Below are 12365 nucleotides of genomic sequence, written 5' to 3' on the forward strand. Positions count from 1 at the left end.
AATAAGATTGATTATCAATATTATGCTTGTGCATGGTTACAGGGCTGGGGGGGGCAGTATTGTGACAGGTGAGGAGACTAGAGGTAAGGAAAGAAGGGAGGGGGGGGGGTATACTGAGAAATGAGTGGTGGAGGAGCAGAGGTATGCGGAGGGAGGTGGTAATGCTGAGATGCACTGCTTAGAGAGGAGGAGAGGAGAGGTGCATTGGTTAGAGAGGGGAAGAAGAGGGGAGCTAACTTGGGTAGAGAGGAGGAGAGGAGAGGTGCATTGGTTAGAGAGGGGGAGGAGAGGGGAGCTAACTTGGGTAGAGAGGAGGAGAGGAGAGGTGCATTGGTTAGAGAAGGGGAGGAGAGGGGAGCTAACTTGGGTAGAGAGGAGGAGAGGAGAGGTACATTGGTTAGAGAGAGGGAGGAGAAGGGAGGTACATTGGGTAGAGAGTAAGAGAGGAGAGGAGACGATAAGTACTCTGTTAGAGAGAAGGAGGAGGAGGAGGAGGGCTACAGTGGTTAGAAGGAGAGGAGAGGAGAGGAGAGGAGAGGAGAGGAGAGGAGAGCAGAGCCGAGGAGAGGAGAGGAGAGGAGAGGAGAGAAGAGGAGAGGAGAGGAGAGGACAGGAGAGCAGAGGAGAGGAGAGGAGAGGGGTGTTGTACCTGGAGATGCTGCTGTCCATGGGGTAGGGTGGGGGGGGTGTGCAGTGGGAGGAGGGCACCATGGGTAACTGGGGCTGCAGGCTGTGGGTAGGACTCAGGGCACTCATGTCCGTGTTCATGCCAGGGATATGGGCACTCATCATGGGGGTCACTGCAGACCAGGCCAGACCAAACGAGACAAGACCAGACAATAGAGGGTTACGTTACATATTCTACACACACACACTACACACAGAGGAACGGTCTAGTCAAAAACAGCCTGTAGCTTTACATAAGTGACATGGAAAGAGGATTCCAAAGATCACTTACACACCAAACATAGCACACATTCAAACACACACACACACACACACACACACACACACACACACACACGCAGACGCAGACCACAGGTTTTCCCACAGGGGTCAGGCTACTTGAGAGAGTGATGGCAGGAGGAAAAGTATACTTGAATCCTAGGGTACACACACACACACACACACACACACACACACACACACACATAAACAGACAGGCCCAGGAGCTCTGTTCTGACAGAGGGGGAACTGTTCACAGCGGATCACATTCGTCCACGAGCCCACGAACAGGAAGACACATATCAGGACGTAAAGGCGGAGAGAGAGAGGGAGAGAGGGAGAGAGAGGGAGTGAGAGGGTGAGAGAGGGGGAGAGGAGAGGAGGACTCCAGGCCACACATGCCCCAACAAGAAAGGGCTCTCCCCTCATTTCCCTATGTGTCTCTGTCACCCCCTAACCCCTCACCCCCCACCCCCATACACACTGTCACAGGATAAGAGACCCCCGTAGGGGGTGAAAAGACATAGGGTCCTGAGATGTAGAGAAGGAAGAATACTTAACAAGTAGCCACCCATACACACAGGCAGAGAGACACACACACACACACACACACACACACACACACACACACACACACACACACACACAAGCACAACCAAAGACACAAATGCATTACAGTACCCTCAAGATAGAAAACACATTCAGTCATCCATTCATTCACAAACACACACACACACACACACACACACACACACACAGACACACTAGAAGACTTTTCCTGGGGTCCACTTACTGTCGGTGAGCCCAGCGCTCATGCTGGAGGGTGTGAGGGAGTTGCGCTGCTGCGGGTTGATGAGCTGGCTGACGGAGGGCAGCTTGTTGACCTTGCCGTGGGGAGGGGAGCTGGAGCCGAAGGTGGGCTGGGTGGGGAGGGCGCTCCTGGGGCAGAGAGGAGGCAGAGGAGGAGGAGGAGGAGCACACGGGCTGTAAGTCTGACTGCCCAAAAAATCCCATCTTAAACAACAGAGCAGAGAATGGCCCCGTGGTTAGTTAGGAGCCCTGCTCCAGCACAGCAACAAAGCAGGCAGCAGGCAGGCAGACAGGCAGACAGGCAGACAGGATCTGTATCTGGGATCTGGGATCTGGCGCTTGGAGCTTCACGCTTTGCCAAGATCACTCACAAGTCACTCATAACATTACACAGTACAGAATAGATCCTTATACTTTATATTCAAACAATCTATATGCCTGGTCCTAAATCATGGTTTTGTTTGTGTGTGTGTGTGTGTGTGTTGTGAGTGGTGCTGTGCCTTTTGCCTCGGCTCATAACATGTCTATGGTTTCATTCGTGTCACACTGACCGAGAACCCATTGTGCTGTAATGCTGAGCACAGATTTACAAGAGAAAGATGAAAGTGACAGTATATGGAAGAAAGACCTCTGGACACAGAAAACAAAAGACTTGGCAGAAGTGGGGGGATGTGTAGCCAATGCTGGCTATCCATGTTTACAAGGAAGGATTTCAGGAAGTTGAAGTCCCATAAATGAAATAGAGGGTTGCCAATTATAATGAAAATACTTGTATAGGATTATGATGCAGTTCTGAAACTTTGTGTTTGCATTTGCAGATTCACAATAAAACATCTTTAACTGATTGATCAGATTTAACATAGTGTTTGCAACTAACTGTATTTACATTAATATGTATAATCCATTTTAGAGTCAAGACCTTTATCATTATTGCACCATTATCAGTGAAATCAGTCTCAAAGTATAGAGCGCTGATTGATCTAAAATGCGTCTGAATCGGCTAGAGAGAAAGGAAATGTAAGGAAAAGGAAAGAGAGTCAGGAGGAAGAGTAGAAGTTGGTAGCAGACAGGAACATTTATTGAGTATACACAAAAGTGCAAGAGCCTTGATGTCACAAAAAAGTCACTTTTAAACATGAACAACAAACAACATCAATTGTCATCCTCTCATATGCCTTTCAAACAAAACGGATATGCTTTTATTTTCTTTAAGAAAATACACAAAAAAAAACAGAAAGAGAAAAACAATCAAATCAATCTCAGTGACAAACGAAGAAAGAAAAACTGCCCTGCAGTGATAGAATATAACATGACCAGCATAATCTTATCCATAACAATTTATCCCAAACAAACCCAACCAAAGGCACTTGAGTCCAGCTCCAACAATGAAACAGGGGGCAAAAGCGCAGTAGAAAGCCAGAGAGTTCATTTCATTCCTCTCTCAAAAAAGCCCAAAGGATGACTACAGTACGAGTCCCACAAACAAACAGACAAAACACTGATGCTTGGTTCCTGACCTACTTCAACCTCCCAGACTCACCAGGAAAGGGAAGTGGCCAGCTCTGAGGCTATTCTGACTGTGTGCAATGTAGTTTTTTTGTGCAATACCAGCAGGTATTATATTCATTTACAAACTACACATCTGAACACTACAGGAAGTAGAGAAAATCCAGCATTCTAATGAGATTTGTACATTGGTGTGCATGTGTGAAAACATCTAGCAATAATCAATATATGACACCCAACAGCTACATTTAAAAAAGAAAATCATTTAAAAATCGGCCATGCAAAGAGTTATGTCTTCATTAACCTTTAGAGTATGAAAAGACCCTGCATTAAGAACGTACATTCTTCATGTGTAAGAGGTGTGACTGTGTGTGATGCAGAAAGCTAGGGGTGTGAACTTGATCCATGACAGAGGAACACTACCTTGAGTCAACTGAATGCTACGATAAGGTGACTGCAAAAGCTACTGTTTTTACTTTGACATCTACTCCAGGGGGGGGACCACAGAGCTATGGCCACTGAGTGGACCAAACAGGGGCACAGAGGAAGACGAGGAGAGGAGGAAGAGGAGGTTGAGATGGAGAGATACTAGAAGGCCAGTGCAGTCAGCCAGAAGAACGAGGAGGACGAGGAGCAGCAGATGGAGGAAGAGGCGGCGGCTGAGATGTGAGGCTTCTGTGATGTATAGGACCAGTGCATTCGGAGCAGGACGAAGAGGAGGAAGACGAAGAGGAGGAAGATGAGGAGGAGGAGGAGGAGGAGGAGGAGGAGGCGGAGAGGGAGCGGAGGCCAGTGCGGTCAGAGCAGGAATGTGAGTGGACGGAGGAGTCTCAGGACGAGCTGCAGCGTCTCTTCTGCTCACACGCCGGCTCCAGCAGCTCCGAGCGCAGGCGGGCTTTTAGCAGACTGCCACCATGGAGACACAGAGACAGAGAGAGAGAGAGAGAGAGAGAGAGAGAAAACACACAGACAGACAGAGACAGAGAAGAGAAGAGGAGACTTATAGATGGATATGACTAGAGAAACTCAGTAAAAAAAAAGAGGGAAACCTACCAGTTGAGAGCAGAATATTGTAAAGAGGAGGAGGATCAGGGGAGAAGAAACAGAAACACACCTTCAGACTGCCAGACAGCGATTAAGAAGTGTTGACAACCAAGGGAGATATTTACAAAATATGGACACAGGGACCAGGAATAATAATTACTCGGGCAAGGTGTGTCTGAGCAGAGCGCTAACCTCACTCGGAGGTGTGTGGTGTCACATTTATGCAACCCACCAATGTTGAGTGGAGCTATAAAGTTCTCAAGGGAAGGGACAAATATGAATTTCCCATTTCATATTTCATTTTAGATATACTTCATGCCAAAAAGGGCCAGACAGGAATTGGTGTGCAGATGAGATAAGCTGATTTGTGTCTGTACAGATGTTCTCCACATGGTGGCGCTAGTGTTAAACTAATGGAAGCTCCTTTTGGGCAGCGGTGGAAAATTTGGAGGGAAAAAACAGACAGAGACATGGTCATGGTCTAAACCAGCCGGCGCTTTTTATTGGGCAAAGTGGGAAGAGCAGCCTGTGGATGTTAGAGGAAAAGAAGAACAGAACAGAAGAAGAGTGGAGAGGCAGAGTCCTCGGCATGCGAGAGAAAAAGAGAAGGATAAAGATCCTACTCAAGAGGTCTGCCTTTCAAACACAACACACAGGGGTTCACATCACCACAGTCAAATAGGACGCAACATCTCCTTTAACCCTTTAGATTTGAACACACTTTTTCACCCAGAGGTGCAGTAGACAAAAGGTGAGGCTACTCTAGCAGGGTCTGTGAGGTGACCACCATGCACTGGCTAGTATGGGTTTGAATCCCACGAGAAAAACAGCAAACAGCCCTTGTGTGTTTTTTCAAGTCTCTGAAGTCCTAATGGCTACCTGGCTGAGTTGCTCACCTAGTTATTATCACACTCTTGCCCCAGCCCCACGCTATAAAACCCTCACACTCCCACAACCAAACTGGTGAGAAATGTGAGCTTTAATAAGGACCAGGGTGCTCTGTGACTACACTACACTACACTACACTACACACACACACTATCTCAGCAGCAGGCTTCTGTCAGCCTTCTTAATGAGAAAACGCCATAGAAAAAGCAGTAATTATCACAGACCATTTAAACACACAGTTCAAAGCTATAATTTACATATCCCTCACTCCAGTTTTTTTTTTTCACCCAATCATCTCTAACGTCCCTACCCCAACCCTCCAATTCTCTCTTTCTTTTTCTCCCTCCCTCCCTCTCTCTCCCCCTCTCTCTCTCTCTCTCCCCCTCTCTCTCTCTCTCTCTCTGAGGAGCACGCCACTGAGGGCCAAGTCTCGGAGCCTGGGAAAGAGCGGAGATCCACCTCCACCTCTGGGAGTACCTGGAGCTCAGGGAGCCGAGGGCTCCGCCTGTCTGGAGGCTAAAGGGGCTTTAGCTGGTGGCTGAGGCTGGACGAAGGCCCAGGAATGGGAGAGGAGGGAGCGGGAGCGGGAGGAGATCGCCCTGTAGTAACCCTGCTCTGCTCTTAACGCAAGGTACACCCTTTCGCCACGGCGCAAATTAAATAATAAAAGAAACATGATGCAAACACCAGTCATGGTTGACTCGACGCTTAGTAACTGTTTGCCAAGCAAAGCAGAAGCTCAAGCGGCCAAGGCCCCGGTGAGCACGCAGAGAAGAACACGGATAAGGCGCACCACACCGCTCAGACACGGGGCATCGGCGGGCCAGCCAGGTTATCTTCAGGACACTTCATGCTCGTTCTCATCACACGCATGCAATTTCGTTCCAACTCATGCCATCCAAAGCCAAATAATAATCAGGATTCCAAGTGTTGAATGGTAAGTAAAAGTGAAACACACACACACACACACACACACACAAATGCAAACAAGTACTCTGGGAGTCTTTTTTTTACGGGTATTACCCTGAGGTGACTCTTCTGTGCATTGGTCTGCATACCCATGCCTTTTAAAATGTCAAGTCAAAGCACCAGTGCCTAATAAGGTCACGTCCATTTACACACAATGGCATGCGGGGCCAAGCAGTCAGGCAACAGCAAACACAGTACCATGGTAACAGCCAAGGCAAAAGAGAGGCAAAAAAAAACGGCACACACACACACAAGGGTGACCCTAGCTGATGATGGATGCTAGCGTGTGGAGTTAGGTGTTGTTATGTAGTTATGAAAGAGACACACTATTGCACGCTCTATCATGCTTAGTGTATGTCTTTCTTTTTTTCCTGTTTTTTTCTTATTATTATTTTGTCCCCCTCTCTCTCTCTCCCTCTCTTTCCCTTTCTCTCTCTCCCTCTCTCCCTGTCTCTCTCTGTCTCAGTACACTTGGTTGTGTGTGATGTACTGTTGACTCTGTACTCACTGTTTCTGCAGCAGGCTCTGCTGCTGCTGCCTGTAGGACTCAATAGTGTGCTGAGGCAGAAACTGCATGAGCTCCAGAGACTCTTTGATTTTCACCAAAATCTCATAGATTTCACGCCCTTTAATCTGCAATGGAGAGAAAGAGAGAGAGAGAGTGTGAGTCAGGACCTTCACAAGGCAAATGTCATGTCTGTTTCATCAAAGAGGCCACTTTCTAAGGGCATGTTGAGATTCATTTTATTTGAAGAGTCAGAAAGCGCAATAAAAGTGCAGAGTACGTAATAGTTAATTGAGGGAAAAGCACACTTCAATTATTCAAAGGACTCGGGGTTAGAGTCAGCTCTAGGTTTAAGGTTATTGAGATATAACCGGCATTCGTTTTTCCATAATTAAGTAGAGTGTGATAATTCCTGATCGTATGAAGCAGGACAGGACGTGGTGCGTTTTATGATACTTTCAAAACTGAAGTGGCTACTCACGGGCAAATATAAAACCTCATCATCAGTAGATCTTCTCTTCTTGAAGGAGGACGTGTGGATGCCGTGCGGCGCCTGGCGGCAGTTGGCTGTTGGACAGACGGGGACACGGTGTCACAACGCGCTCTGTGTCCAAGAGCTGGACACTGTTTAAGCAAGCAGGACAGAGAAACACCCACCAAGAGAAAGGGAAATGTCCCACCAACCAGCATGCAGTGATGTTGGATAAGTGTGTGTGTGTGTGTGTGTGTGTGTGTGAGGAGAGTGTGTTGTGTGTGAGGACAGAGCCCCGTCACCAGCCCCAACGCTACTTACGGCGTTTCGTACCCTCACTGCTCTTTGATCCGTCGGTCACGTGCTGCTTGCGGATGCTGTCCTCGTCCGCCTTGCGGTCTCGTCCTGGACAGGCGCAGATCCTCGCCTCGAAGCACCGCCGACCCAACACCTGACCACTGCAATGGACCATTCAGAAAGAGAGAGAGAGAAAGAAAGAGAGAGGGACAGAGTGAGAGAGGGACAGAGAGAGAGAGACTATTACATTTTCAGATCAATAAAAAAAAAAACATTTTTTTCATGTCATTAACTTGACACACCCATGGAACCAGTCTATTTACAGTAGAGTACAAAGGTACTTTCCAAGTGAATGAGTTTTGTTTAAAACCAAAACTCCAGTTTCTAAGGTGGCCCCACATTTTGACACTCTGCTGTTTTCATGTAAACACCAGGAAAGCAAGTTGTTATTGTTCCCAAGTTGGCCAGATAAATGAAATTCAAGATCAGTTAACATTTTTTTAAAACCCGGATTTCAACACATGGGGAAAAGGAAAACTCAAAAAAAAAAAAAGATAAAGGTAAGAGGTTGGGCCGTACTCTCTGGTTTCCAAGGTGACGATGATGAGGATGGGGCGTCGATTCATCCCTCCTACACAGCTGGAGTTGCACATGAAGTTGTACAGGATAGTCGTGAACTCTGTTCCCACCTTCATAAACAAACACGCAACACCAGCAGAGTCAGATATCCATCAGGGACAATAGGGGCAATCACACACAACAACCCATCTATACAGTGTGGAGCACAAGTATGCCACTCAAACAAGTGTATGGCATGTGTGGGTGTCAATTTGCCTGCTGTCCAGCCCAGTTCAACGTCTACAACCAAATCCAATAACAAACACACAAAGAATTTGTTTCTGTGCCAATGTGCAGCATGTGTCTTGCTTAATTTAATACCACAAACAAACACACACACACACACACACACACAAATATCAGTATGATCCGATGGCGAAACTGGTTTGGTGGCTGGATTAGGGTGGAGGTAATAAACACGTGTGTGTGTCTCAGACATGACTGGGGTCTTTCAGGGACACACACATCCACAGGAGGAGAAGCAGCTGGTCCAGATAGCTGGAGGGGGCTTGGGGTGTGTGTGTGTGTGTGTGTGTGTGTGTGTGTGTGAAGAGGGGGGGAGGGGGGGTCGGGGCAGAAGGTGCATGACCGCTGTCTGTTTCAGAGAAGGTCAACGGCTTTAGCAGCGGCTGCAGCCCTCACCTCTGAGTTATTAGCCCTGGCAGTGGTGGGGTAATAAGCGGGTGGGGGGGGGGCAGTGGAGGGGTAATAAGCGGGTGTCAGCCTGACGGGGCTCCAGGGCAGCAGTCCGTCGGGGGGGCCGGAAGAGTGGGGAGCTAGGGGTGTTTGGTGTTGGGGGCTTAAGGGGGCAAATGGGCTCACCTGGGGGGGCTCGTAGGGCACTAGAACACTCTGGCGCCCGGTTATGGAGTCCTCCACATACTGGGCATGACTGTTCCCCTCCACCCGAATCAAGTGGCTGGGAGGAGCAATTTGTCCTGGAATGAAAAATCACACTTTACGTCAAACACACGTTTCAGTCACAACTCATAATCAATCATGTGACATGCGGCTAACGTCTGAGTTTTGATCAACCTTGCACTCCCTAAAGCATTTTGACACCAAATAAAACATAAAAAAAATTGAATCAAATTTCTTTCTCTGTGTAAGACTCAGTTCTACTTGCATAAGGAGGGTAAAATTGTGTAAAAAAAAGTAAATAAAGTGTTTGATCTTAGATGCTCCAGTTGACGCTGCTGCACTGACCGTCGTTGAACTCGCGGCTCAGCTCGTGATTGGGGCACCGTTTCACCACCTCGGTCACGTGCTCCGCCTTCTTGTAGACGGGCATGGCCCTGATCACTGCCCCCTGCGGCGGGTTGGTCAGAACTTTGATCTGGATCGGGCATGTCTTGGCGATCTGACAGTACAGCTTCTTCAGGTCTGTGGAGTACTGTGGGCGCAGAGCAACAGACAGGAAAGGGTTAAAACAATGTAATTAATGAATGAATTAATTAATTAAATACAAATAAATAAATAATGACAAACAAATATTCATGTTTTGGCTTTATGAATGACCTCTTGTTCACTGCACATAAGGATATACAGTAGCTAAGTAACAACTTCATAACAAGTCTAAATACCCAGGGGTCAAAACCCCCTTTGTTAGGGAAATCAGACATGGGCTGCTGTAAAAGGTTGTCATACAAAAATAAAATCTAGGGTGTCCCAGGATCACAACCTGGGTGGACAACCCGGTCAATAAGCTGCTGTTTGTGTGTTATCACCCTCTTTATGCCCCATTATAAGTCTATGGACGAATATATTATGGGGTGAATAGGGTAAAAATTTTAACAAATAGATATTCCCACAAAAATTTCTCAGATGATTATTTACATTAAGGCAATACTTTTTTGTATTGCAAGTTTTCTGAAATACTTTATACATTTATGTAGATGAACCATTATCAAATGAAATATGCACGGATTTGCATACATATAGCCTTGGGCTTGGGGGGCTTAAAGTGCACCTCTATCAACCAAACAAACTTTTGGTGAAAGGTCCGACTATGCTGAATATAAAAATGAATGTTAACATGGGACAATTTTGGGTTACACTAACATAAAGCTACATGGGTGTACATTGAGAATCCATGCATTACAATACAATGCAAATACTATAGAGAGATTCATTGTCAAATGTTGTGGAAGAAGGTGAGACTTGTCTCAGCACATATTAAATCATATCTACAGGGTTTAAGATCCTAGAAAATATATAGGTTAGGCTCAGCCTAGGCTGTTTCTTACTGTATTTACCCATAAGGTACAGGCCAAACTTTTCTATTGCGTACATTTAAGTGTATGATGCCTCATTTACATATTTGTGCATGATATTTAAAAAACTTGCAATACAAAAAACTATTGCCTTAATGTAAATAATCATCTGAGAATTTTTTGTGGGGATATCTATTTGTTAAAATTTTTACCCTATTCACCCCATAATATATTCGTCCATAGACTTATAATGGGGCATAAAAAGGGCGATAACACACAAACAGCAGCTTATTGGCCGGGTTGGCCACCCAGGTTGTGATCCTGGGACACCCTAGATTTTATTTTTGCATGACAACCTTTTACAGCAGCCCATGTCTGTAAAACACCCTTTGCCCCCTGGGTAAAATGTCTCTGCAAGACATGCTTTATGCTTTATTTACACTTGTCTGCATTGTTCATAGCTGCTGTTAAATGTGGTTGGCTTCTGCTTGGCCTGCTGACTCTGAATTTACAGTGACACCTCAGCAGCATCTTGGGTAAATTCCACCATGACTTCCCAAGTACTGTAAGAGTCTGAGTTCACTCGAAGGGTTGTCAGTATGAAAATGAGTGGGCAACTACCTACCGAAACTGAAACTGAAAACTGATTAAGAGTGAAACTGCCACTCAAGTGTCGTTGGTTTAAAAAGATACACTCAGACGGCCTGGAGAAGCCGTGGCTCTCCTGAGGCTCTCCTGAGGCCCTGCTGTGGTGAGGCAGAGGAGGACACAGCTGCCCCCTACGGCCTCGGAGCGGAGGCCCTCATGGCCAGAACTTTAAACGAGCGACACAGGAGGACAGAGGACGGTCCAGTCCCTATACTGTGAGCTGATGCGTGATGTCCCACACACCAGCTGGATTCACACACTGGGGGGACCTTCTGGAAAGCGGCCTTGAGACTGTGTGTGTGTGTGTGTGTGTGTGTGTGTGTGTGTGTGTGTGTGTCTGAGAGAAAGAGAAGGAGAGAATGTGTGTGTGTGTGTGTGTGTGTGTGTGTGTGTGTCTGAGAAAAAGAGAAAGAGAGAATGTGTGTGTGTGTGTGTGTGTGTATATGTGTGTGTGTGTGTTTGTGTGCAGCCATGAGATAGCTGCAGGCTAGAAGCACCCAAGCCAGGAATGTACCAAACTCAGCCCCTCCAGAGACATAACACAATCCTCGCCTGCCACATCATCATCATTAAAAGCCACGACCACGACCAGGTAGGTAAGCAAGTCACCCCGCGCTGCACATCACAATGAGGTCATGTCCGTCCTCCAACACGAAGAGGTCCAGTGACGAAGCATCAGAACTAACCACCAGAACCGGAAATGTGCTTGCGTCACCAAAATACGACCTACCACTCAGTCACGTCAGTGACTACCCAGCTCTCACTGTTAGAGGTGTTAGTCACGGTCACACACTCCGCACTGCACTGTTTTTTAACCCCTCCCCCCCCCCCCCCCCCCCCCCGCCACCCCAACATCAAGAATGTGTCATCCACACGAGACGGACACCCTTTCCTGGCAAGAGGGAGAAACGAACAATAGGTGTGGACCGAACGCTCCCAACACTCACCGCGGCTGAGCTGACTAAACAAACAAACATGTGGAGAGAGAGAGAGAGAGAGAGAGAGAGAGAGAGAGAGAGAAATCAGCGCACCGCTCTCTCTCGTGGAAAAAAACAACCCCAGGAGAGGAGGAGGAAAAGGAGGAGGACGATGTGGAGGAGGACGAGAAGAGAAAAAAAGAAAAGAGAAACTTCTCTGCGAAAGTTCATTTGTAAAGAGTGGAAGAAAAAAGAAAGAAGAAGGAAAAAAAAAAAAAACGAGAGCCAAGTTAGCGAGCGAGAGAGAGAGCGCGCGAGTGAGTGAGTGCGAACTGTGCTGCAGGCTGTTTTCTAGAACAATGGTCCATTAGAATCCATCTCCATTAACTTTTGATACGAAGCGTTCCAATGAAAGGAGCCCAGCCCCACACCTGCCCGGGATGACTCGGGGTGTTACACAAGCTTGGCAGCGGAGACGCGCGCTGCTTCCACATCAACCTGGCTCAAAAACACTCCCCAGTGCTTTTCAAAGC

General features: G+C 47.1%; 1 protein-coding gene across 8 annotated transcripts in view; it reads right to left on the minus strand.

Moving 5' to 3' along the window:
- The window catches only part of tp63 (tumor protein p63), a 57121-nt gene that overhangs the window by 3489 nt on the left and 41267 nt on the right, over nucleotides 1-12365 (minus strand). For 2 of the 8 annotated variants that reach the window (XM_062555780.1, XM_062555785.1), the window contains 8 exons: nucleotides 9261-9447; nucleotides 8877-8992; nucleotides 8016-8125; nucleotides 7473-7597; nucleotides 7149-7234; nucleotides 6671-6795; nucleotides 1739-1884; nucleotides 650-800 (listed from right to left, as the gene is read on the minus strand). In XM_062555780.1, coding sequence (XP_062411764.1) covers nucleotides 650-800; nucleotides 1739-1884; nucleotides 6671-6795; nucleotides 7149-7234; nucleotides 7473-7597; nucleotides 8016-8125; nucleotides 8877-8992; nucleotides 9261-9447 — 1046 coding nt within the window. Of the gene's footprint in view, nucleotides 1-649; nucleotides 817-1736; nucleotides 1960-2756; nucleotides 4168-6670; nucleotides 6796-7148; nucleotides 7235-7460; nucleotides 7598-8015; nucleotides 8126-8876; nucleotides 8993-9260; nucleotides 9448-12365 lie in introns of those variants that run through there. The other 6 variants (XM_062555783.1, XM_062555782.1, XM_062555784.1 and 3 more) reach the window with 6 other exon arrangements.

The sequence above is a fragment of the Sardina pilchardus genome, chromosome 15 (assembly GCF_963854185.1).
Source record: "Sardina pilchardus chromosome 15, fSarPil1.1, whole genome shotgun sequence".
Classification (NCBI taxonomy): domain Eukaryota; kingdom Metazoa; phylum Chordata; class Actinopteri; order Clupeiformes; family Clupeidae; genus Sardina; species Sardina pilchardus.